The 27949-nt window shown below is 43.5% G+C and overlaps 1 protein-coding gene across 1 annotated transcript in view; it reads right to left on the reverse strand.

The window, feature by feature from the left end:
- LOC146863519 (uncharacterized) overlaps positions 1-24385 on the reverse strand; it is a 155170-nt gene extending 130785 nt beyond the window's left edge. Inside the window, 1 exon segment of the mRNA XM_085642961.1 lies at positions 24278-24385. Within this exon segment, the coding sequence (XP_085499087.1) occupies positions 24278-24301 (24 nt within the window). The 5' untranslated portion in view covers positions 24302-24385.
- Between the last annotated feature and the right edge of the window lie 3564 nt (positions 24386-27949).

Raw genomic sequence — 27949 nt, forward strand, 5'->3', positions numbered from 1 at the left:
GATGATGCATTTTGTTGATAATGGTTTAGCGTTGCCACGAGATCACCCTGAGTGTGACCGTCTTTTTAAGATTAGGCCTGTCCTTGATCACTTTGTTGATCGATTTTCTGAGATTTATGCCCCTGGGAAAGAAATTGCAGTGGATGAGTCTTTGGTGTTGTTCAAGGGCCGCTTGGTTTTTAGGCAATACATTCCTAGTAAGAGGGCACGCTATGGAATAAAGCTGTATATGCTGTGTGACAGTAGGACTGGATATGTCTCTAATTTCAGGGTGTACACCGGTAAGGAATCTAGGTTTAACCTCCCTGGTTGTCCGTCCACTTTTGGAGTGACTGAGAAAATTGTTTGGGAACTTGGGAGAGGATTTTTTAACAAAGGCCACCATTTATATGTAGATAACTTCTACACTGGTGTGCGGTTGTTCAGGGAATTGGCCAAAGTGGACACTGTTGCTTGTGGCACAATCCGCTCTAACCGTAAAGGTTTCCCGAAAGAACTTGTTTGTCAAAAGCTTGTGCGGGGACAGTGCAGTGCGTTGCGTTGCCAGGAGCTTCTTGCTGTGAAGTTTTCAGACAGGAGAGATGTCTACATGCTGACTACCATCCATGATGAAAGCACTGAACCTGTGACTGTTTGGGATCAGGTCGCTGAAGCGCGCAAACCTGTGTGCATTTTAGACTATAATAGGCACATGGGTGGTGTTGACAGAGTAGATCAGAGGTTGGAACCTTACTCTGCTCTTCGTAAGGCTTACATTTGGTACAAGAAGTTGGCTATCCATCTTTTCCACTTGGCAATGTTTAATGCTTTTGTTGTGTTCCAGGATTCTTGCCCCGAGTCAAAGATGACTTTTGCTAAGTTTCAGGAGTCTGTAATAGGCAGCCTTGTTGTAGTGGAACAGGCAAGTGTTCCTAGAGTTGGAGTGGTGGAGGATGTTGCTAGATTGAAAGATCGCCACTTTCCAGATCACATTCCTCCCACACCCTCAAAAGATTTTCCCAGTAGGAGATGTAGAGTCTGTTGGCGAAGAGGTACGCGGAAGGAGAGTCGCATGTACTGCCCCAACTGTCCTTCTCAACCTGCACTGTGTGTCCCTGCTTGTTTTAGAGCGTACCACACGCGAAATAATTTTTGGGAGCATTCATGAGTGGTAAAGTGAACTGCCTGGTCTGTATTCTTTGGATAATTTGATTCTGTTTCAAGGTTGGTGTTAGTGCTGATTTTGTGTTTGAAGATTTGTATCTATTTGCGATTTGTGTTTTTATTTTTTTCTAAAAAAAATCCTAAATGTGATGGCGGTGTGTGTAGGCTTGCGCTTGGCTGTTGGTGTGTGTGGACTGGCACTTGGCTGGCGGTGTGCGTGGACTGGCGGTGTGAGTGGACTGGTGCATGGCTGGTGGTGTGCGTGGACTGGAGCTTGGCTGGCGGTGTGCGTGGAATGGTGCTTGGCTGGCGGTGTGCGTGGAATGGTGCTTGGCTGGCGGTGTGCGTGGACTGGTACTTGGCTGGCGGTGTGCGTGGACTGGTGGTGTGTGCGGACTGGTGCTTGGCTGGCGGTGTCCGTGGACTGGAGCTTGGCTGGCGGTGTGCGTGGATTGGCGATTGGCTGCCGGTGTGCCTGGACTGGCGATTGGCTGCTGGTGTGCCTGGACTGGCGCTTGGCTGGCGGTGTGCGTGGACTGGTGCTCGGCTGGCTGTGTGTGAGTAGTGGCTTTCTGCTGGTCACTACACACACGGCTAGCTGAGTGCAACTCCACGCAATCCATCAGCCTGTGTAGGTGCTGTGTCTGGATTGTAGGCGTGGGAAAGTGATGGGCCCTTGAATGGCGCTGTGTGCTGGTGTGAGTTTTGTTATGTGATGGGCCCGGGGCTGGCGGTGGTAATGGTTTTGTATGTCTCACACGTATGAAAGGTGTATGAATGGCCTGTAAAGAGGTTGGTGCCTTGTCGTGGCTTTACAGCTCACGAGCTGTGAGTCAATGGTTCAGTTTCTCGCCCTTTCAATTATTACCAGTGTATTTCATTTTTGTGAAATCACTTGCTAATACAATTGTATCTACTGAACCATCACTCACCCTCGTGCCAAATCCAACCAGTAGGTGTGTGTGCTTGCGGATTAGATGGCTGAGCAGTAATATTTGTCTTTCTGAAGCAGGGTGTACCTTGTCCCTTTTTGGTGAATTTTGAAATGTGTTGCTTTTTTGCCTGGTGGTGCGAATGGTCTTGTTTGTATCACGTATGAAAGGTGTGTGAATGGCCTGTAAAGTGGTTGGTGCCTTGTCGTGGCTTTACAGCTCACGAGCTGTGAGTCAATGGTTCAGTTTCTCGCCCTTTCCATTATTACCAGTGCATTTCATTTTTGTGAAATCACTTGCTAATACAATTGTATCTACTGAACCATCACTCACCCTCGTGCCAAATCCAACCAGTATGTGTGTGTGCTTGCGGATTAGATGGCTGTTCAGTGATATTTGTCTTTCTGAAGCAGGGTGTACCTTGTCCCTTTTTGGTGAATTTTGTAATGTGTTGCTTTTGTGCCTGGTGGTGCGAATGGTCTTGTTTGTATCACGTATGAAAGGTGTGTGAATGGCCTGTAAAGTGGTTGGTGCCTTGACGTGGCTTTACAGCTCACGAGCTGCGAGTCATTGGTTTGGTTTTTTGTGAATTTAATTATTGACAGTGCATTTCATTTTTGTGAAATCTCTTGTTAATAAAATGTAATACACTGAACCATGACTCGCCCTGTCGCCAAATCCAACCAGTATGTGTGTGTGTTTGAGGAATAGATGGTTGTGCAGGAATCTTTGTCTTTAGTTTCTCTGCCAAGGTACACTTTCCATGTAAGAATAACCCACCAACTGTAGATATTGTCGAAAACCCATGGGAGTTCATGGTGATGTCTCTCTTGTGAATTCAAAAAGTTTTTTTATCCCCAATGTCCTGCAAACCTCAAAATGTCTGCCACATTTTCTTTGCAATATTATTCCAAAATTCTCACGCTGTAGGAACAATAGTTATTCTGGTTTTGCAAGGGGGGTCACTTTGGTTTTTGGCCCGGTGCTCGGCGGCCATCTAGGGAAACCTACCAAACCCACACATTTCTGAAAACTAGACACCCGGCGGCTTCCAGGGAGGTATGGCTTGCGTGGATCCCCCAACGTTTCCTTACCCAGAATCCCCTGCAAACCTCAATTTTAGCTGGAAAAAAAATCACTTTTTTCACACATTTTGGTGTGGGAAAGTTGTGGCATCACCGGGCTCACACAAATTTACCACCACCCAGCGTTCCCCCTGTAAAAATGGTGCCTCACTTGTGTGGGAGGCCCAAGTACCCGCGGCAGGCAAGGGCCCAAAACGTAGTGAGACGACATCAAAATGGCCTATCGCAAAACCACCTGGTTTTGCAAGGGGGGTCACTTTGGTTTTTGACCCGGTGCTCGGCGGCCATCTAGGGAAACCTACCAAACCCACACATTTCTGAAAACTAGACACCCGGCGGCTTCCAGGGAGGTATGGCTTACGTGGATCCCCCAAGGTTTCCTTACCCAGAATCCCCTGCAAACCTCAATTTTAGCTGGAAAAAAAATCACTTTTTTCACACATTTTGGTGTGGGAAAGTTGTGGCATCACCGGGCTCACACAAATTTACCACCACCCAGCGTTCCCCCAGTAAAAATGGTGCCTCACTTGTGTGGGAGGCCCAAGTACCTGCGGCAGGCAAGGGCCCAAAACGTAGTGATGCGACATCAACATTGCCTATCCCAAATGTCGCATCACTACGTTTTGGGCCCTTGCCTGCCACGGGTACTTGGGCCTCCCACACAAGTGAGGCACCATTTTTACCGGGGGACCTGGGGGAACGCTGGGTGGTGGTAAATTTGTGTGAGCCCGGTGATGCCACAACTTTCCCACACCAAAATGTGTGAAAAAAGTGATTTTTTCAGCTAAAATTGAGGTTTGCAGGGGATTCTGGGCAGGGGTGGGGAATTTATATCGCCCGACGCCCGAGACACGTTGATTTCTGTCAGGGGCAAGAAGATTTAATGTCTATTTTGTCCCACGGACAACTAGACATTAAATCAAAGTAAACGGGGATGTCTCTACTTGGCCCCGCCCCCACAGCTATCGGCTCGGTGTGTGGCCGGTAGTGTTCCGTCAGATGTAACCTCTCTTCTCATATTGGTTTTAGCTTCTGTATGCAGGCATAGCTTTTGTGTATTACGAGTGCACACAAGAGCAATGGTCTGCCTATGACTGCTCACAAGTCTCTCTTACTTGATTTATTAATGCCATAGCATGCGTGATAGCATGGGATGCCGAATACAGAACGAATGCACAATTTATTTTCCTTGCCGGCTAGGATTTCAAAAACAGCTTTTGTGTTCTCCTAGCAGCTAATGTCTGTGTAGCTAGCGCTGAAAAATTGACCTTTTGCCCTGCAAGCTTACGAAGTAGGGGAAAGAGGCGGTAGAAAGAGAACGAAACTGGTTTGAGCAAGGAGCGGGATCTTTGAGAGCGTAATGTCTGCCAGTATGTTTGTATGTTTTTTTTACTAATTCAGGCGCATAGTGTACAAAGGGCTGAGACAGATTCCCAGGCACACACAGAGGTTATCGCAGCTGCACCAGAGTACTTCACATGTCTTTAGAAGACCATTTACGTGTTAACGAGGCTTTGTTGTTTCTTCACACCTTCATCTCCACTCTGCCTGTTGCTGGAAGACCCCCCCCCCCCCCCCGAAATTTGGTTCTAGTTGCGCCTCTGTACTAATTGCCACAATAATATAAGACACAATATAAAATGGGCTGAGGCACAGCAACTCCTGTCTTCTGTCCGTTTTGTTGGACATTTTCTCTTTCTCCTGTGGTGCGGCTGTCCAAAGAAATCGAAAGTGTGGCGACGATTGCTCATGCAGGATAGTGAGTTTGTATTTACAAGCCTTACCTGCGTGGGTAGCACTGGAGAGGGCTGTCAAATCTGGTGTGCAGGCTCCCGTTTGGCTCAGATTCTCTCCTGTTCCAGCCATGGCGGCTCTGCCAGGGTTGAAGCAGTCGGCTGTGGCTGTGCTACAGAGAGAAGTGGAGTTAGACGGTGGCTCCAAGTTCCAAGAGACCCCGATTTGCTGCCAGGAGGGCATAGACCTTCTCATTGAGGTGCTGAAAGGTGAGCTTGTGTTTGGGAGATGCGCTGCCAAGTTTTCAGTGTGCTTAGGCATTACAGTTTCATATTTTCAGGGTATTTATATTTGACATTGTCTTAGTTTGTGTGTAAAATGTAAGAATTATTGTTTTGGCTCTTTTAGCGACACACTTAGCCCAGCATTTTGAAGGCCTTTTGGGTGATGTGGTGCTCATAGCTGCCGATTTTTCATTGAAGTGTGACATTTCCGTAATTTCAGTGTATTTATGAGTGACAGTCTACTGGATCAAACCCATGCTAGATTTTCTGAATTATCATAAAATAAACAAACATACAATTTAATCTCATTGGAACTAATTTGAATAGTCAGTGGAAATTTTGAAAGTCGCCATGGATTCTGGCCTCCCCTCATGGACCTATGCTGGACATCATTACCACCTAATCCCAAACTGCCTTAGAATCCTTCCCCTTCTGCAACATACATTTGTATTTCTTATCCATTTGTAGAATGTCCTTCCTTAGAATAGAAAAAGAAAGTGGCTTCTTCCAACCTTTTTGAATATCCGTGGATATCTTTGCAGGCAGTATCTCTGCTACAGTCAGGACCAAGTTAGACACATGTTATTCAAACCTTTCATGTTAGGCACTGCTTGTCAATAGGAAGTGCTTGGGTCTATCTATAGTGGGTGTCTTTATGTCTTTGCAGGGGTAGGTCTTCTGCTTCGGGTTGTGGTCCTGCATGGGGTTGTGAGTCTCTTCATTTAATGATGTATGAGCCTATGCATCTGTAGTGTAGCTATGTTTCTGTGCAATGGGATTGTTTGAGTGTGCAGTGGGTGTGTTTGTCTGTCCAGAAGTGTGTGTCACTGCAGTTGGGTTGTGTGTATGTGCAGTGAGAATGTCAGCGAGGCAAGATGAAAGAGGACGAACCAATTAGGCTGGAAGCAGGCCAGACGTCTCGTGACAGACAACACCTCCCCAACTGCACAGAATTTCTCATCCGTTTCTTTTTTACTGCAACTCTGAGGTACTCCACCTTAGTTTTGACTACAGAATATTGTGCTACCAGATTATTATATAAAAAATATTGAGGGTCAAAATTTTGAGACGATAATTGGTAAGTAAAGATTTACTATTCCTAAATCCAGACACTATTTTGGTCCTCAATATTTTGGCAGCATGATGTTTCTGCAGTAGATATTTCCACATACACCCAACATGGATGGATGTGCAAATATGGTTCAGCTTGCGTTTTGGACCCGTATATCCAAACTACCATACCTTAAGTCAGTTTAGCTTTTCACAATTTTAAAGAATGTCTTAGAGCAGTCACAACTTGGATGGATGCAAATTGTTTAAAACTAAATTCTGACAAATCAGAATTTAGTTTGTTTACCAAAATGGCCCCTACCACCTTCTATCTGGTGGCATGCTGAGCCTCTCCTAATCATACCAGGTCTGCTAGAAATGTTTGCATTATCTTTGACTCTACCTCCTCTTTTACATCGCAAATTAAACATATTTCATCTGTCTCTTGAAGATGAAAATGATAAAGAAGTTTTTTCATCTGGCTCCTGAAGAGGCTACGAAAACCGCTCATTCTTTAAATACGCCCCATCTGGACTATTTTAACCGTCTCTACCTTGGTCTTCCTGCATATTTGATACACAGACTTCAGCTAATTCAAAATGCAGTGGCACAACAAATCAGGAGAGTTTAGAGGTGCCATTATATCTCACATTTGAGACATCAGCACTTGCTTCCTATGGAATAGCATATCAACTTCAAAGCTCTAACATGGCCTTTCAGAGCTTATCATGGTAAGGCCCCATGTTATCTGCTGAATAGACTGTCTCGGTATACTCAAAGGTGGGCACTTAGATCCAACAATAGTCACCTTCTGCGGATTCCAAGATTTCTGAAGTTTCGTCGTGGCGGCATCCCCTTTACTGTACGCACTGCAAAATTATGGACAGGCTTCCTTTTCTGTTACGGTTAATTGACTCGGTCAGCCTTCAAAAGGCAACTTAAATCCCGGCTATTTGACTCCGTTTAGTTTCTTGTTACTTTGGCCTGCCTTTACCGTCTGCCAGAGCGATGGGACGCTACTTTCGAAGCAGCTGTGCGCTTTAACAAGTGTCATTTGATTGATTTATTGAAGAAAAACTATTGTTGTGTTTCAATACTTCAGGAAAATAACACTTTTCTCATCAATAAAGTAAAGTTTTCACTGTTCAGTTTTATTAAAACAAAAATTCATCAATGGCTTTATGTCATCCCACATTATTGATTTGGGAATAGGTGGGACAAGTTGATCGTCTTACAGGACATGTAGATTTATGTTGCATTTTGTCCCATGGACAAGTAGATTATTTAAAAATTTCCACACCCCTGCTGGGTAACAGACCATGGTGGGAGGCATGTCAAGTCACCCCATCCTGGATTCCCCTGGGTTTCTAGTTTTCAAAAATGTATAGGTTTGCTAGATTTCCCTAGGTGCCGGCAGGGCTAGGGTTCAAAAACTACAGCTCGTCACTTTGCCAAAAGAGGGTCATTTTTCACTGCAAAATTGAGGTGTGACCACGTTGCGTTTTGCGCCGTTTCCTGTCGCGGGCACTAGGCCGACCCGCACAAGTGAGGCACCATTTTTCTCGTAGGACTTTGGGGAACGCGGGGTGGGTGGAAATTTGTGGATCCACGCAGATTCCAGAACTTTCCATCACAGAAATGTGGGGAAAATGTGTTTCTTTTGTCAATTTTTTACGTTTGCATGGGATTCTGGGTAACAGACCATGGTGGGAGGCAGTCAAGTCACCCCATCCTGGATTCCCCTGGGTGTCTAGTTTTCAAAAATGTATAGGTTTTCTAGGTTTCCCTAGGTGCCGGTAGGGCTAGGGTTAAAAAACTACAGCTAGACTTTTCGCAAAAAAAGTGTAAATTTTCAGTGTCAAAATGTGGTGTGTTCACCTTAGGTTTTGAGCCACTTCCTGTCGTGGGCACTATGCCTACCCACACAAGTGAGGTACCATTTTTATCGGGAGACTTAGGGTAGTTCAGGTTTGTAAAGCAACTGTTATTACCTATTGATTTTTTATGCATTTCTCCCTTCCAAATGAAAGACATTGTGTAAAAAAAATGTCATTTTGAAAAGTGACCAATAATTGTCATGCAAGTATGAGTATTCCCAATTTCGAAAATGTGCAAATATACACTGTTTCTAAACTCTGTAATTTGTTCCCATTTCAGAAATACATGGGTGTCTTTCACACCGATTTTCCATGTATACATTTTCCCACAATAATTGCTATATACCCGGAACAAAAAAAAAAAAAAAACATTACAAAATGCTGCTCAGTTTTTTACTCTGGGTTCGTTGGGCTCTTGGTGAACCTACAAGTCCTATATATCCCCACAACCAGGAAGGTCCACCGGATGTAACGGTACATTGCTTTCAAAGAGATGTCATAATTAGAAGAAGTTATAGGTGAAAACGTTGACTCAAAGGGCTGCTTTTTTCAACAAATTTTTCCTATATTTAACTAGTTTCTATAAAGAAACCTTGATGGATCTACACAAATGACCCCTTGCTGAATTCAGAATTTTGTCTACTTTTCAAAAATGTATAGCTTTCCAGGATCCATTATTGCTTTTCTACCCATTTCTACCATTATCTGGAAGGAGGTTGAAAGCACAAAAAAATAGCAAAAATAGGGTATGTCCCAGAAAAAAATCAAAACTGTGTAAAAGATGTTGGATTTCTGACAAAAATCTGTCATTCCCTAAAAGCTGGAGAAATGGCGATTTCAGCCCCACAAACCCTTTTTTGATATCATTTGCAGAGAAAAACCCAGACGCTTTCATTTGCAGCCACTTTTCCCCATTTTTCACAAAAAAAACAAAATGTTGCTGTATTTTGGCTAATTTCTGGGAACCCTCTAGGAGAATCCACAAACCCTGGGTACCTTTAGAATCCCCATGATGTTGGAAGAAAAGGACGTAAATTTGGCGTGGATACCTACTGTGGTCAAAAAGTTACAGGGGCCCAAGCGCGCACTACCCCAAATAGCCCAAAAAAGGCTTAGCACAGGAGGGGAAAAGTTCTAGCAGCGAAGGGGTTAAAAGCAGTGCATTGTACAGAAGTTAAAAGCAAGCATTCTAAAATGTGCTTTTATTTTATAATAGAATGGCACTGTGGCCTAGGCTTAAAACGCATAATCTGAAGTTCACCGTGAGGTGCAATTGCAAATCCTTTGTGACTTATGTACATCTGCTTCTGTGAAAATTAATTGTACACAATTTAATTTATTATGCATTTGTTGTAAGTTTTTTTATCCACTTTCTGTGGTTTCAACTAAGTAAAGGCTTTGAGTTCTTGCCTGGTGAGATAATCATGGATAAAACACAATTTGTGATGTCACCTTCTGTGATGCCTTCAGGAGGGGATCAAATGTCATCTGATGTCACATTGGTTGCCCCAATAAGTTTGTGAGAGTGGACTGATCTGCGGGTGGTCGGGAGTTGCACAGCCAGTACTGCACCATACTGCACTGTCTAGATTGATAGCATTTGCTTCTGTATTCACTTTTTGTGATGCCACTGCTGTGCATTATTACAATTCGAGGGGGAGGGGGCCCTTGCTAAGTACATGGAGGCTCCCCCGGCCCATCACCTACCACTTTGCGCAGTGTACTGTGCTGAGGGGGCCCTCTGGAGCCCGGGATCCCAACACGGGTGGGGGCAGAGGGCTGGGGGCTAATGTTACACCACTAATTCACAGATTAACACTAAAATTAGTTGATAGAAAATATAGGTTATGTTAAGTTGCATTTATATAATGCTTTTTTTCTTTAGAATGGCCTTCCATAGCTTTTGGTGTTTTTGCACCTTCAAGACCTGGTGTTCAGAATTCTGTCACAGACCAGAGACTGATTTCTGCAGTATAATCAGTGGTGTAGGGGTGGTTTCTTTGCGTCTTTCGTGTGTATGATTTCATTGGGTGTGTGTGTTATCATGGGCAGGTGTTTTTGATATGTGCGGTTGGAGACATTTACCAGTTCAGGTGGGTGCCGTCTGGGAAGATTGGTACGTACATTGCCCAGTTAGAAGTGTTTGTTGAGAGAATGGTGTCTTCCGGAATGACCACTGCACGAGTTTATTAGGACGAGCTTGGGCAGCGCATGCGCTGCTCTGCGTGGCATGCTGTATTCAGGTAGGGACTTGAAGCTCCACCCACTCTCCGCCCATATTTTTCATTGGCTTGTGTCATTGTCCACTGTAAACTGTGGCTGTTCATTGGTCAATAGGTTTAGTAGTGCCTGGTCTCATTTTGTAACCTCCCATGGCGACACCACCCATTACATGTGTTGTTACTCAGTAGGCTTTAATTACAACCGCAGAGCACTATTTTCTCAAATAGCTGTTGAAGGCAGGACACGCCCTCTCCTAACTTTTTTTTTTTTTTTTTTTTAATAGCATAGGCACTGGCATTTGCAATGCAATACGTCTCACATTTGCAAGAGTTTAAGCTATTGGCATTGTAAATGGCAATGCCTTTTATTTATCCGTTTTAAAAACACAAAAATAAAAAGCATTGTCGTTTACAATGCAATAGCTCATACTCTCGTAAATGCGAGACCAATAGCATTGCAAATGCTTGTGATTTAGAGCATCTGAACGTGTTCTATTTATGTTAATTTGAAAAATATATGGTCTTGATGAACGAGACTTGTAGTGACCGAAACTACCAAAAGCGTGGATATAAATAGAGGGCTAAACAACGAATATGGCAATTACAGGTCAAAAAACTTCCTTAAACCAGGATAACTATTTAACAAGGGAGTAGATGAGAGGGTAATTTTTTTTCAAGGTTTGAAATGCTCCTATGTGTCCCCTTTTGATATGCTTGTGTAAATCGTGTTGAAATTTAACATTTTGGTAAAGTAACTCTTTAAAATTACTAGACCATGTTCTAGAAATTCTTACAAAATGTATAATTAAATGGGTTCTGCATATTTGTATTAAATTAAAATTAGTTGTTATTGGTACAGATATTCACTGGTGCGATATATGCAATAGCCCCAGTGCTAGTTTCCTGGACTGCACCGGTTATAAGTTGTGTGCCTGGTATTTAGTTTTAAGTGTGGAAAAGTATGTTCATTTATAAAGTAAAACAATAAGTCTGACTATCAGTTATTGAGCTACTGGGTGACTGCTGAAATAGTGCAAAAAGAACAATTGATGGATGGCATGCTGAACAATGTGAAACATTTACCCCCAATACAGAGATCTGGGCCTAAATCCATCATTTAATTGCTCGCCATGCCATTTTTAGGACTCGCCTGCATAGGAGGACCTTCAGCAGTCGTTCTGCTCTTTTTCAAGCACACACTCGTGCTTGTGGCGGCATCCACCTTGCGGGAACGCGCAGCGGCACGCCACAAGCATGAGTGCCGTGCTTGAAAATGAGCAGACTGCTCTCCCAAGCACGTGTGCACACCACTCGCGGGACGCTGCAGCTGCTTTCCGGACATTCCTTTCGCTGCCGCGTGGCCGCGCTTCTTCAGATGATCCCCTACAATTTATTTCCTGGATTTGACACCCTCTAGAATATACACTCGTCTGCGCCATCGCCACAACAAGATGGGCGCATTTTGCTCCTAAAGTGGTTCGAAAACACCGATTGTGCTATAATTCATGGGCTCTCTGGCAGGATCAACGACTTATTGCAGGCAAGGTTATCCATCGCGGTGCAGGGAGATAGACAACGCGGCCTCCCTAACCTCATGTGCAATCACGGGTACGAATACAGATTAACATAATGCCGCATTATCATGCAAATACCGCGCAGGGCATCGGGACCGCGCCGGTCAAGCAGCTTAACCAGACGCTGGAGACTTCTTTTATTCTGAAATGAAAGGGGTTTATATGTGGGGTTTTTCGTAGCCTTGATTTCATTTCTGCCGCATCAAATTGGCTGTGGTGCGCGTGCAGCCCCCACTCCTAGGCCTCTGATATATTGTGTGGAATCGCCTTGCCATTTGGGACATTGATTTAGCCGCTTATGACAAATCAATGGCAAATAGCGCCTGTAAATCTTGACTCTTGGTTTCCCTCCTCAGGGGATCATGAACAGTGCCCACACATTGAACGGGAAGGCCTCGGCTGTCACCGAGCAAAAGAGTCCCAGGGTGGTGACAGATCTCTGCCATCAGGCAAGCACTGGGTGCTTCTCAATCACTCCCATACAATCCAGTTTGGACAGTGTCAAAATAGGCAGTCAGTTTTGCCTAGCATAATATGGTTTTGTGAATTCAAATAGGCATTGGCATAGCCAATAGGTCCCACCCTTGGGACCTTATAAGTATTTAGTTATGCAGCACAATATCCTTACTGCAACAACATTAACTGTTGCATGGCTAAACACTTATAAGGTCCCAAAGGTGAGAACTATTGGCTATGCCAATGCTTGTTGCTTTTGTCGCCCTTAGTGGGAAGGGTATGCCCAGACGTGGGTCCCATGCTCATTGTGCCACTGGGTTCAAGTTAGCCAGGCTGATGATGGGGGATATCTCAAAACCGATCGCAGGATGCTAGTTTCCAGTCCAGTGGGGAGCTGGACTGGCAATTCAGGCTGAACTGGTAGCATTTGTAGCAGGGTAAGACTGATTTGCATACGGCTGGGTTCAAACTGGGGTGGCGTAGTGAGCAAAATAAACGATGGATTAAACCCAGATTCTTGTGACTGGGGGTGAATGTTTGCATCATTCAGCATTCCATCTATCATTTGTTCCTTTCGCATCAGTACTGAACTAGAGCACACCCATGGTACCTCCCCGTGACTGCTTACCATCAACACTACTGAAAGTCAATGGCTGGAGGGGTTATACTTGGCCCAGTTCGCAGAGTAAGACAGACCCCAGGACAGTTTTTGAGGACATAGGAATAGGACCCACTAGTGAAAAGTGCTGGTGCAGGGGTCTGGCAAGCTGGAGATGGTCAAAGTCTCTGAGTAGGAAGGATGGGTACTTTGGTAGAGACTGTATGTGGAGCAGGTAAAGTCTGATCCAGTGGCACCCACCTGGGACGATTTAAGTGCTGCATGGATGACAGTAAATTTCCACAGCTTTGCTAAAGTCATTGGGGTGTTGGTGGAGAAGCACAGATCCAAGGCCATTCTGCAAGTTGTTCCATGAACCCGAAGTAGAGGAACTAACAAGCTACGGCAGTCGTGGGAGGTTTTAGGGCAGTGGCACTATAAAAATAAAGCCGAGATTCTATATGGTAATTCTATAGCCTACATGTTCTTACCATACCCTGCCTTGCCCAAAAAGAGTTTAAAGTCCATGACTGGTAGGGTGAGAAGCCTCATAGATAAGATTTACCTGCGGTGTGGGCTGCAAAACTTGATAAAAATAAGGCAGCACTTTCCCAGCCGGATAGAAAACATCTAATGCCTCAGTGATCAAACAACCTAAAAATTAACTGCTTTTTACAGACTGGGAAAAAAAAGCTATGCCGGAATGGAGAAGGTTGGTGGCTTCTATTTTGAAATTCTTAATTGCCCAGGCTAAATACTAAATAATGAGGGTGTTCTCAGGAGCCCGCATGTAATATTTTGATAGTTCCCTAGATATTTTCACCCTGACTAAAAACGTGGAAAGCACGGAGTCCCGCTGGTCCCTTCATCGTCGGTTTCCCCCCCAGTAAGATAGCAGAGGATAGCGGGGGAGCGTTGTTCAAATGTACCTGATGTGAACGTGGCAGGAGAGCTGTTTATATTTTCAAAAACGGAGCCCCCGCTGGTTTCTTCTTTGTTTGTTTCCCCGCAGGAAGATAGCAGGCAAGCTCCACAACTTTCACAAGGCTTCTGAATCTGCCGCAGGCTGTCCCAGGATCTCTTTTTTTCAAAGCAGACTTGTGAATTACGAGGCACTGGGGATGGAAAGAGGTGCCAATGCCAGTTATTTTGGAAGAAGACATAAGGGGTCCTGAAAACCAGGAACAACGCCAGGAAAAACAGTGGAGAAGAACAGTGTGGATCTCTATGGAGGCTGCACGTTGAGGTGGCTGAAGAGGCGCTGAGGCCCAGAGGTATAAGACTGTAAAGAGGTCCTTAGTTCCTACCTGCTGGTGAATATTTGGAGCTGTACCTTTGTTGGAACTTGCTTGGGGCAGCCTGTTTGTAGCCTCCCCCGCCGCCGCTGCCTGAACACCGGAAGGTGCGGCCGCAGAGCGGGGAGACTACATTTCCCAGAGACCTTCGAGCCCAGGACGCCGCGCACGACATCCTCGCGCATGGTGGCGCATAAAAGTGACATCACTCTCCCGCGGAGCGGGTAGCGCCGGGAGAAGCCCGGGACAAGGGCGGGACCTTCCTAGGCCGTCAGAGGCCGGGCGGGGCACCCCCCTAACAAGGTCATAGGATTGCATTTGTGAGATTTCAGAACCTACACACCTCCCATCTTCTCAGCAGTTGCATACCAACGAACAGTGATATTGGGTAAATTGCGGTAGGGGGAGTTCCAGGTTATTACCTGGCCATGGCAAGACGCCGTGCCAAAGTATTAGATGGAAATGCGTGTAATACGATCAACACTTATCTGGTAAAAGCTGTTAGCGCCCTTACACAAGAAATCGATCGCACTGAAAGGCGACTGTCTATGGGATCAAGTGTACTACAGGCAGACCAGGACAATCCAAGTAGATCATTGAGCCCCACCAGTGAAGCAGTTTTGGCCCCAATTGTATTAGAGGGTACTAACAATAATGATACTAATCATTCTTACATTACACCTAGACTGTTTGACACGGAGAGTAGTCCCATTCCCTTTTAACCCCCCCCCCCGGCCAAAATAAAAAGCCTACGAAAGAAAATGGCAGGGTAGGGAATATGGTCACCCCTCGAACAAGGGCTAAACAAAATCTTGATATATCGCTCAGTATAGAAGCGGTTTTTGATAAATTAATTGAGCTGATTGTCCACTTTTTCATGTAAGGGCCTAATCTGGCTAGGGAGGTCCATAAATTAAGTGGGAACTTAGACAAAATTGGTTCTTGGCCATACAAGGAAAAAAGAACAAGCACAGAGGTAAATAATGTAGAAGAGGGTAATAATGTGGGAAATAATGGAACCCCAGTCATGACCAATCCTATGGCTTTAAGTCTTAGTAGTGTTCCCCTAGGAAAGCCACATGATAAACATCACACGTGGAGATCAGATTAAGAATCCCCGTCCACCCACAGGAAGAAGTACATCAATTCCTAGAAATCAGGGCTTACAGTTTAATGAGAAACATGTATCTGCAGAACATCCCAGCAAAGAAAATAAATATTCTACGACAATCAACACTAGACAGATCCCGGCTTTCATTAATTTACCCCCGGAATGTAGTGCCTATGTTGCGGTACTCGCAAACGTCCCTAAATTAAGGTACGGCCATGTTGAAAATCACAATATGCTTAAAAATAAAACCCTACATTGGCTGTCCAATAACTGTAACTTTCCAATGGAGGGCGCAAACCAGATTATTTTAACACAAAGGGTGGGATGGGTGGGCCCTCTCAGGAAAAATTTTGAGGGGGACTGCATCATTATAAATTTCAAATCCTGCTCATGGACTCAAAGTACTCTTACTAATGCTCCACGCCCACCAGAACAGGAATTTAATACAATCCTATTACCTTTAGGGTATTTCTACAGGCACCTACTGGAACCCGGTCATCATGGTAACTTTAACCATACTACAAATAGCTTGGCAACATTGCAGAGGCCTCGTTCCTATTTTGCAATACCAACTTATAATAGATTCCAGGCATTTGATTCATTAGAGGATAACGACTGACATAATCTGCCAATGGGTATAAATAAGGCTAATGTCACCATAGGGGCCACAAAGAATGTCCCATCGGATGTATGTAAAGAGCTATTGGGACATGATACCCAGCGACCCCATGTTTCACCTAAGGGAGTGAGTGGATTACTTAAATCTACCCTATTTAATATCTCTGAGGATGACAGAGTCACTGTAATAAAGAGAGTGGGAGCGAAATCATCATTAATTAATCTGGAAACTCAGCATATGGTCTCTCATGTAGAAACACCAATACTTCCCCATAACGAACCTGTAGTTGTTAATACAGGTACAGTTACGGGTTACAGCGTAGTGACCTGGAATATAGCAGGCCTTTACAGAAAACTGGATACACCTTTCTGGGGGGGGGGGGGGTTTCATCAGAGCAGGACATGATATCATCTGCCTCCAGGCAACTTGGTGCAAGGAGCCCACTTTTATAGAGGGCTATACTTCTCATTGGCTAAATGCCGTTTATTCCTCAGCCGGCAGGGCTAAGGGTGGCCTTCTATTGTTAATATCAAATAAATTGGCCAATTGTAAAATCAAAAGTTGTACCCCAGTGGATTTTTATAGTCAGGTGCTGGTCTAGAATTTACTAAAGGTAAAGATTTATTACTGGTCAACTATTATAATAATGTTTTTAATAACAACAGAGGAAACATTTTAGTCCCACTTACAAATGAAATTGAAAGGATTTTGGCGTTATCACGCAAGCAGACCATCATCCTCTGGGCAGGTGATTTTAATATTAGTTTATGCCCATTGGCTATGAGTAATTCATGTGGCTTTAGAAGGGAGATAGGTAATGATGAAGATGTTGATCATTTACGTTTCCCTCATTGCAGCTATGGTACAGCTTTGAATAAAATGATAGTAAAGCTAGACTTGGAATTACTTAGCTGCACCAAGAACAAGGACAATATAAACTGCCCAACTTTTACAGGGAGGAACGCCAACACATATATCGCTCATATTTTGATTTCCAGTAATACTGACTATTCGAACCTATGGGTTAATGAGCAAGCGTTAAGTGATCCCAATAGCATATCTATCTCGCTATTGTCCTGGGGAAACGAACATATAGTGGAAACCGACTGCATTAATAATATCGAAGCCTTGAGATCAAACGGCATGAGAATCAAATGGGCTGGGATTGACCCGCAGAAAATGCATAAGGAGGTGGTAAGGAAATGTAGTATGGAGATAGATTACTGTCTTCGAGAAGAAGTTAATCTTAATACCCTTTTTACTAGCTTTCTCAGGATAAGTGAAATAATAGAAGAAATAAAAGAAGCAGCGGGGAAAAGATAGCAAGCATAGGTTGGTTTGATAAAAGTTGTACTCGGGCTCTACATGAACTTATACAAGCCCTGACCATCAAACCTCGGAATAACATCTTTATTAAAACCCTACGTGGAAATTATAAAACAGCACTTGCCATTAGGAAAAGAGATCTCCAAGAAGAGGCTTGGAATAATCTTAAATTTAGCTGCAGCTACAAATAATTGCAAACTGTATTGGGAGACTATAAATTGTCCCTTTTTAAAGAATGATAGTGTGCCTGAAATGACTTCGTTTATAGATTGTAATTCATGGACCGAACATTTTTTAAATATTTTTAATCCGGAAAGGGTAGTTTTAGATCCAATTCAGAGTAATGACTCCTTATGGCCACCACTACCACTGCAAATAAGCTTAGATGAGGTAAATGAGGGCCTAATAAATAGCAAAGGAGGTAAAGCCCCTGGCCCGGATGGGGTTCCGGTGGACTTATACAAAACTGAAATAAACCTCTGGATTTTAGCGAGATTTTTTAATGCGACTGCAGAAGGACAGCTACCGCCATCATGGGGCCAATCTTTAATTATCCCCCTTTTTAAAAAAGGATCTAAATCCGGGGCATGTAATTACCGTCCATTTCCCTATTAGATTCGATCAAAATAATGAGTAGAACCATGTTAAAAAGGTTGGAAGCATGGGCTAAAAAGAATGAGAATGCAATTTTATCAAAGGCACAGTACGGTTTTAGAAAAGGCCTGGGGACTCTGGAGCAGTGTGTCAACCTTGACCTTCTTATTAATAAATATACAACTGTCAGGAAGGGCAACCTGTTCCTCTGTTTCACGGATCTGAGTAGTGCCTTTTTGTGGCAAATTTTACTTGGATCTAGGTGCACCTAAGGAAATTGTAAATTTTTTAGCAAGACTATATTCGATGTTGTCATGCAAAGTTCACTATGGACCGTCTGGCGAAGGCACCCCTTTTTTTAAGGTTGCGAGAGGCATCCGTCAGGGTTGCGTTTTGGCGCCTTTTTTATTTTCATTATTTATTAATCAAGTCGACTCTACCCTAAGTGAGATTTCATCGGATGCCCCCCTTATAGATGGGAGGGCAGTTCCAATTTTGCTATTTGCGGATGACGCTGTTCTGTTATCCCGCACACAGATTGGTTTGCAGCGTCTTATTAACAAGTTCGTAAAATTTATAGAGAGTAGGAAACTTGTAATCAACAAATCTAAGACCTTTGTGATGACTTGTGGAAGGAAAGTTAAGTCAGCTAGTACCTTCTACATAGAAAAGGCCAAGATGCAATCTGTCCAAATGTTTTGTTACCTTGGAATAACATTTGCAGGGGATGGGAAGTGGATAAACGAACATGATAATGTGAACCTCAAGATGAGTATGAATACTAATAGTATTTTTAGATTTTCAGCTAAACTGGGGGGGACAGAAGAATAAAAGAAATGATGGCCATTTATAATGCAAGGTGTGTTTCATCTGCATTATATGGGGCAGGAGTGTGGGGCCATCAATGTGCCAAAACGCTCCAGCATGATGAAAATAAGTTTCTCAAACGTTTGCTGTGTGTTCCCCCCTCAGCATCAACAATACTAATTCATGAGGAAGTAGGAATCGAATATATTTCGGATCTGGCTGCATTCCGCCCTTTGACACTCTGGCGTTCCATTTGGTCCAATACTGAAACTTTATTCACACAAACTATTATTAAAGACTACTTGAGGCTTGATCATTTTTTGCGTATACCATGGCTTAAATATATTTATTACTGGTATAACCTTTTATTTGAATGCAATACTTTTTCGGACCCCGAGTTTGCAGCATCAATCCCAAGGAAAGAGTTAAAAACAAGGTTTCTATTATATAAAAGGGAGGCTAGAGAGAGGTTGTTTAGGAATTTACCAACCTCTGTTTTGTATTATGACTTAAAACTAAATAAAGGTTTCCAGGAATATTTAACTATAGTGACACGCAATTCCCATCGTTTCGTTCTGACACGCCTTAGGTTGGGAATTGTTCACCATCTAGTGTCATTTCCGCACATGAAAACTAGATCCAACTCCGTATGCCCATGTGATAATACCGCTAGACAAAGTTGTTGCCATTTTTTAATGTTTTGTAAATCTTATCACTTTTATATGAAATTTTACTTGAAACCCATTTTTTTAAAATATAATGTGCGCTCTACTAAAATGGCAATTAAGTTTTTATCATCTTTAGGAGATGCAGAAATTTGATTTAATGTTGCATCTTATATATTGAAATGTATTGCTGTGAGGAAATCAATTATTCTTTCTGTGTAACATACAATTCTTTATTGCTCAATTTGCACATATTTTCCAAAATGAAGCCAGTATATGCACTTTATTAATGTTACGCGACACTTTTGCAAAAATTGCACATAACATATCATTTAGAATTTTAGAATAATTTTTAGCATTGATATTGCTGGAATATATGTATAAGTACTGTAGAAGGTTGTATTATACATTATATGTTTTTCACCGATTTTATTTTATAATTTTGTGAAGGCATGTTTGTTGTTCTGCTTATATGGTTGTGTTTAACAAACCGAATAAAGCTTTGAACTGAAACTGATAGATCCCTCTCGAGGCCTAGTTCTAATCTTATGCTCGCTTTTCAGGCCTGCTGGCGTGCAAGGAAGATTTTTTTTCCATACACTGAGATTTGGATGTTGTTTAGTTGTGGGACTAGTTCGCCGGGAAAGGCTAGGTAGTAGTAGTAGTTTGCAAAGATCAGCCAAGAATTCATCCCAGTAATCCAGTAGAGGGGGGAGAACTTGATGGCATATCTGCAGCCTGTCTTGATGCGATCCAGTTACTCAGCTTCTCTCCCATATCTTTCCATTTAATTCTGCAGAGTACTCTGTGTAGTTCCTCCCCAGTTGGACCGCCCAAAACAAATAACTGGGGTGAATCCTTGGTGGCTAATAGCAGGATTACTCGCAAGGGTCTGTTCACTTTATGCTCGATCGTCCACTTGGAAAGTGCTAACTTTGGTAGTCAGAAGTTTTCTGATGGAAATGTAATCTATTGCCGATATGTTCCTAAATGTGGGAAGAAGGTCACACTACGGCTCATGAGATTCCTCTAGCGTTAGCTAGGAAGCTAGCTTGTGGTTGTTGAGAAGGCTCTGAAGCAAGACAGCCTCGATGGTCACGCTGCTTTTATGAGATTGACAGCCCTGACAAAATTAGGACAGGAGCGAAGTATTTATTTAGTAGTGTTTAGATTCAATAGTTAGGGTGTTTAAGGCACCTGGATGAAGATGGCATGGATCATGAAGTCCCTTGATGGCAGGTCTGTGTTGACGACGGTGATGGCCTGACTGGACACGCAACAAGCCCTGGTAGGTGTAAGAACTCCTGTACCCAAGGTATTGGTGCTGAGAGGCCTTGAGGGGGGCAGTGGCTCGATACTTAGGGAGAGCAACAGGGTTGACCTCCTGGACTGGAGAGTTGCTCCCTCTTTTAGCCGGATGGCCAGAAAGACAAAGTACTGGGTCGATAATGTCAATGTCTACAGATACAGGGGAATGCTCTTCCACACCAAAGGAGATGCTGCTTTGTTGCTGAAAGTAGAGCAGTTCTCCAAGGGCTTGGGGTTCAACTTCTGTACGAGTCAGTTTTTGTGACTGTCAAGGTACAAGCAGCCAGGAAGGGTTTGGCGCCAATTTTGGAGCTGAATCTCTGCTCTCACGACTTAGTCTCTTCTCAGTGCTTCCTTTGGTTCCCAGTAGACTAATCTGAATCCTGGTGTCGGAGGGACCTGTAAATACTGATTATTATTTTAATAAACAAGCTTTATTGAGTTTTGCACAAAGAGTATAACATGACACTGTTTTATATAGCAGAAAGCGATACAGTCCTCAACCATTGAGCAGGACTATGGCATTACATGATACTTCATGATAGAGCAACACCAACACACTTATCACAAGGCACATCCCTAAATCAGTTGTCATAACCATTTCCCCCATACTTCAAAGGGCAACCCCGGGCCTCATAACTGTTTTCTCCTGGTGTGTACACCAATCCACCCCCAGCAAAAGGGTGGGGGAGCGTTTAGGGCAGTGTATGGTAGTGGCCAATGGGTTACTTAATACTGAGGTGAACCAACCCCCTATGTAACCACTTCCTTGGGACAGTGAGCATAAACCGGACTCAGTTCTTAGTTTTTCCAAATTCAAAATGGTGAAACACTTCAGTAGCTGTCCACTTCAGGTGGCCCACATTACAGGTGTGCCTGGCCTAAAAGTGTTGCCGCAACAAATTATGGATAGAATGCTGAATTAATCGAACATTCACCCCCAGTCAAGAGATCTGGGTTAAACCCATCGTTCTTTTTCTCAATTCGCCACCCCAGTATGGACCCAGCCATATGCAAATAAGTCTTGACCCTGTTACTCATGGCAACAGTCCAGCCCAAATTGCCAAGCCATGTCCCCCCTGCAACGGAAACAAGCATCCTGGGACCAGTTTCAGGGTGAAACCCCTCATCAGACAGGCTAGTTTTAATCCAGTGGAACAGTGAGCAAGGGACCCACATCTGGGAAAACCCATCCCACTTAGGGCAAAAAGTGTCACGGCAACAAATGATGGATGGAATGCTGAATGAATCAAACATTCACCCCAGTCAAGAGATCTGGGTTAAATCCATTGTTCTTCTGCTTGCTAAGCCACCCCAGTTGGACCAAACCTTGGGGCAGGTGGTGGCGTTCCCCGGGTCTAGGGGGAAGCCGGTGTTGCATAGCCAAGGCAGCAGAGGCTTTGAAGCCTCTGGCTTTGACATGCTAACTCATTAGCCATCCTGCTGGAGAAGGTAAAAAAACAACTTCCCCCTGGAGTAGGCATTGTTTCTGGCCTCTGGACGTGCAAGCTCTCACCTACAGGGAGTCATAAACTAATCTGTGGTGGCAGGCTAAACAATACCAGTCAGCCAGTACACTAGAGGACCACTAGGCTTTTAGGGGGAAGTACCCCTAAGGTGCCCAATGGGTGCATGTCATAAATAGCATTGACTCTAGCTAATGGGTTAAGAGACACAGGGTGTGCCATGTAGGAATACTTTACATCTCTTTCCCCGCCAAAGCAACACCCCCAAAGTTTGGGAAATTCCATAGCTTTTGACACTGGCAGGACAGCAGACTGAAGCCGGTCTTAAAGAACTTGTGTCTGCCTAGAGTGATTTGAATAAAGGACTGGTCGTTTTGTATTGTATGTCATTATTTACACGAAGTTGGGGCAGTTTAATGTGTTTCACTATTCTTATTATGGGGCAGTGGCACGTGGACTAATTTGGACTGCATCTGCACGAAATTATGTGTCAAGCATGGATAATTGGAAATGTCACACTGCTGGATACTCACAGATCTACTATTGTACCCTTAGCAGACCCTTTTTTTTTGTGCAGACGGTACTGCGACATTTAATGTAATTCATATGTTTGTGTAATTGTAATAGATGTAATGAATGGAAGGAAAACAAAACTTAAAATGTGTTATAAAAATAAAAAAACAGTATGTCATTATTTACGTTCATTGTATCTTTTTACTGTATTTCACTGCGTTGTGCGTTTTTGTTTAATTCTTTTATAAGTATCACCAGAGAATATCTTTTCAAAAATAAGTGTTGTCCGAGATATGACATGAAAATAATGGCATAATCTGGTTTCCAAAAAAACAAAAACAAAAGTGATTTAAATAACACGGACTTTGGAATGGTTGTCTAAGGTCACGTTGTTTCATTAATATGCAATGAACAATCTGGACATCTTGTATGCTCATATTACTAGTGGTCCAGGTAGCATAAGGACCCAAGCCTTTTTTGCTTGAACAATAAATCTAGTACTGGCATCAGTACAAATTTATTAAAACAAGGTGTTTCGACAGGTGGCGAGGTCCATTGGCAAATCCATACTCCCTTCTCTCCAGCTCTGCCTCCTTAATGTTTGGGAGGCTACAGACCTCACCCAAGCAGAACAATCATGGTCCGCTATGGGATGGACCATTGCCAAAAGGAATATTGCCCAGAAATGGGGGGTGGACGAGTTTGGGCCAACAATATGGATCATGCCATGATAGCGGAGAAAACTGTATATAAAGGCAGGGGCTGCCCGCGGAAATGGGATCAAAAGTGGGGAAGATGGAACAAATACCAGGGGGACATCTGTATTTCTCCCACAGTGGAACTTAGACGGGATAGACTGGCTATATTGGAGACGGCAGGGGCAGGCACTGTGCCCTGAAACCTCCGGACCAGCAGAAACTGTATGCGCGCGGCAGGCTCCCTGAGCCTAACATGTACATGTAACCCCCTCTGTACTGCTTTACTAACTGCTCGGAGTTATTTTTTTATGCCCTAATATATTGCCTGTTATTGCCAACGCACAAATGTATATTTCTCCTGCTGAGGTCACTGTGTAAGTGTCATTACTGCTGCTGAGTTGTGGTTTTTATTTTCAATAAAAATGGTTTAAAAAAAAAAACAAAGTTCCAGTTTCCTACATGTATTATTGGGGGGTGGGGGGGTGGAGGATTAAAAGATGTCAAACTGAAAATATGAAAGAAAAAAAAATATATATGAATTCACGAGTCATTTACACAATCAAGAGATCACATAAAATACAAAGAGGTTAGGCAGGGATTAAAAACACAGTTGAGACCCACTTTGGATTCGGGGCTCCTCTAGTCAAACTAACTGGCGCTACTTGACATGAGAAACAAGCTCTGGGAGCACGAGCGGAGTGGAAGACTCTGGACGCGGCACGGGAGACCCAGCGGCGAAGAGGCACCGGGGCTGCTCTTTGACCCGGCAGAGGGGGTCAGGGGACTGCTGGGACAGGAGGCCGAGGAGACCCCGCGCAGAGATAGACACGTTCACTCATGTCACGGGAGACGCAACACACACAGAATGACACGAGCGTGAACATGCGGGGTGGGGGGCGGCAGAGCCCGGGGGTCCTCACCTGGGCGGAGGCTTGCTGCGTCATGTCCGGGCGGGGTCAGCCGGAGGTCACCGGGGGATGCGGCTCCACCGGCTCCAGCCGTTTGAAAACCAGCGGCAGAGCCTCGAGGCCCCGCCCACCGCGCAGGCCATGGACAGGGAAGACGGACTCTCACGTCGTAGGCATGGACAGAGAGAACGGACTATAACACTACAGGCATGGACAGACCGGTAAAATAAACAAACATTTGCAATAGTCTCACATTTGTGAAATGAAAAATGTCCTAGTTAACAAAAGGGAAAGTTTTAATTTTGTTAAGCATACCCAAGAGACGATTATGCATTACTTTCTTCACTCTTTTAACAGCACGTTCAAAGATAAAGTAAACAAGCATTGAAAATGCAATAGGTCTCGCCTTTGATTAAGTTAAAGCCATTTGTTGTGCTAATGGTATTGTATAGCAAAGCAAGTGGCTTTAACTTAATCAAAGGCGAGACATATTGCATTTTCAATGCTTGTTATTAAGTGTGGTGAAAAGATTATTCAACCTTTACAATGTAGACTTTATTCTGCAAAACCAGCTCAGTCCCTTTTATAGGGAAAATAACGGAAGTACAAGTAAGCTTTCCACAGGGCTAGGACCAGCACTTAAAAAAGGGGCGTCCTCCCAAACCGTGTCCTCCTAGCCAGGGGCAACTGGTTGAAGGCCTTTGTGATGACATAGCGCCCTCGATGAAAGGTTGTGACGTTTTGAATGTAAGTCTTGTACAGAGGCCATGGGAAGGCGTAGGGCACCTGGAGGTGCATCACAGCACTGGACATATGAAAGAGGTGAGGCAGACTTCGACTGATTAGTGTCTTAATATACCCATTCCATGAAAAAAGGGACACTCAACAAAATGGATGGAGACTCTGCTTAGCATAAAGACCCTGATGGAGGACAGTCTATCTAGCAGGTTAAAAGGTCACACTTGTGGATATGTTGCTTACCAGTCGTACATGCTCATCTTTCTGAAGGCGTTAGAGCAAAGGGTAAACCCAAAGAGTCCCTGGGACCTGGGTATTAAACAGTATAAAGGAGGAAAGGTCCCAGAGTATACAAGTTTGTTGAAAAATAACATAAATTCGATACCAAAGGATATTTAAACAAAAAATTGATGTCAAAGTGTTATTTAATCACACAATGGCAAAATACACATTTTTCATAAATATGACACTAATTAAACAGTGCGGGGTGCCATACGAAGGAAGGGGGGTAGTGAATATAGTGAGGTAAGGGGGAAGTGACATATAAAATATGTGAAACAGTCACAAATTAATTGTAAGGTAAAACAATTTTAAGCCACACAATCCAAATGGAATTCATCAATTTGAATGTAAATTATTTACAATAACCATGTACAGAAAGAAAAATACAGTGTGCATTGCACTGTTGAAAGTACTGGCAATGTCATATTGTCGACGTTTCGACCCCTGGACATGGGTAGGTAAGTTGAATCCTTACTAACGGGGTCTTCTTCAGGACAAAGGGGACGGTATAACACGGAGAGATGGCACCTACAATGATATTGAATCAATGATTACACATGTATGTCGAGTCCTATACAAGAAAGGTAAAAAGGGACTCAATATGGAGGAAATCGCTATATTTACCATGTTTTCAGATGGACATATGGTCACTGTTGGCTAGGCGTCAAAAGGCGCAGGGGCTGCTAGGCTCCAAACGAGGGTGGGGTGATTTACACCTACAGAGAATTGTAAGGTGTCATTGTAATACTGATCCATGAAACAAATAATGAATTCTTAAAAGTTCAAAAAGCTGGGCATAAATGACTTACTCAATTATAGTTAGGAAAGCATCAGAGAAATTAATAACTCCAACATCACACGACGTGGCGTACCATCGGTGGGAACAGTGAAATCTATCACAGCGAGATTCAGCCTCTATAAATACAAGGTAGAAGAACGACAATGTAAAAACAATTAAAAAAAACAAACCTAGAGGAAATACAGCGCATTAGACAAGGTACCAACCCTATCGTCAGCAAATAGAGCTTAAAGTTGAAATGGAGATAATCGACACACTCAACATCCGACCCAACAGATAAGCTACGGGTCGAAGTGAGAGATGAAGAGAAACAGCCAAAGGTCTGTGCCCTCGTTTGAAAGTGAAACAATCCAAATGTGCAATCAGGATAATATTTAATCTACATGGGCCCGACCCCGAAGGGTAGAACATTACTCAGAAAAAATGACAAGTTACAAAAGAACCAGGAATCTCAGGCATCATTAAAAAACGGTCTAAGCAAGGAGGAATAAACGCTTAAATTAGACAAAACGCCGAAAATGCAGGGCAGTTGAAAAGCCAAACCTCTAGCCATTAAATCATGTACCGGTAAAAAGCAGTGAATAAAGGTCTACGCAAAGGTAAAGTGTAAAAAAAAAGAAAAGAAAAAAAGGGGCCCTTTACCGTGAGCAGCGGCAGCAACTGCTGTCCTCAGAGTTCACAAACCAAAGCACTTAAGCAGCACTGGGTAGCCATTTATCTAGAGAGGTCTGCGCCGCATGACGCTCAAAGCGGCGCAGACGCTAGATGCTGACAGTCGGTAATGTGATAGAAAGAAAGACAACGGAGGTTGTTTTCTTCGGGATAGTAGGCCCGAACGGAAAATTAATCCGGACGAAAAAAAGGGGATTGGCCCTGAGTGAATGATACAATCATGGATAATAAAGGAATTTAAACATATTTGACAAAGGTCGATGTAATAAATACCATATAATGATGAGTCTAAACACACTTATTTGTGGCAACCTGGATAAATACATAGCTATCAAGCATCAGAGTTGCACATACTGGCTTGGCATGGGAAGAAAACAGATGTAAGTTGTTCAAAGATAAATCGTGTCGTAGACAGTAGACATCAGACAATATGAAAAAATGGTTAACATTTATAAAAGTCGTGAACAGTGGCATACATTCAAAAGCAGTTAAGGAACTTGGAAGTCTAGATGGTAAGAAAATGAGTTAGAAAAAATCAGTTAGGAAAAAAAAAAATCCATTATACAGATGGTACCTGAAAATTGCATCATAAATAGGTACCTTATCAAGGAAAATTATTAGAAGTGTGCACATTCCGTTGATACATGAATATTACATGCATTCAGTCGTAAACATAGGAAATGCTTGAGAGATCACAATTCTATGTCAGGACAGGAGGCTCCGATTATGCTTTCTCATTTCTTTATTAGAAATGCCCAGCAGCCAATCAGAACCGTTTATGAAACGAAAAAACTACAGTACCCATGAGTACCCGGGTACCACGTGACAACCATAGAGTCTCTCCTATAAAAGGTACAACAGTAGATAGTACGTCCTCTTTCTTTGCTGCTCCGCAGCCAGTTAAGTGCCCTTTTCGTTTTATTACTGTTACATTGTTGCATTATTGTCTGTGCACTACTGTTGGGACGCGCTCGCTTCCAAATTGTATTTAGCTATTGCTACATTGTTGCGCGCTGTCCCGGTTCATTTATTTCGTTTGCTCCGCTTCGCGCGGCGCGCATGCAGGGAGCGTGGTCTCACCTCCCTTGGGCGTGACGCTCGCTCGAGCGTCGGTGTCCGAATTCGGTGGAGTGGGAGAATAGGGGCTGAGAAGCTCGCGCTAGCGCGCGTGCTTCTCTATTTACATAAGAACT

Source organism: Triturus cristatus, chromosome 2_2 (genome assembly GCF_964204655.1).
Source record: "Triturus cristatus chromosome 2_2, aTriCri1.1, whole genome shotgun sequence".
NCBI lineage: Eukaryota > Metazoa > Chordata > Amphibia > Caudata > Salamandridae > Triturus > Triturus cristatus.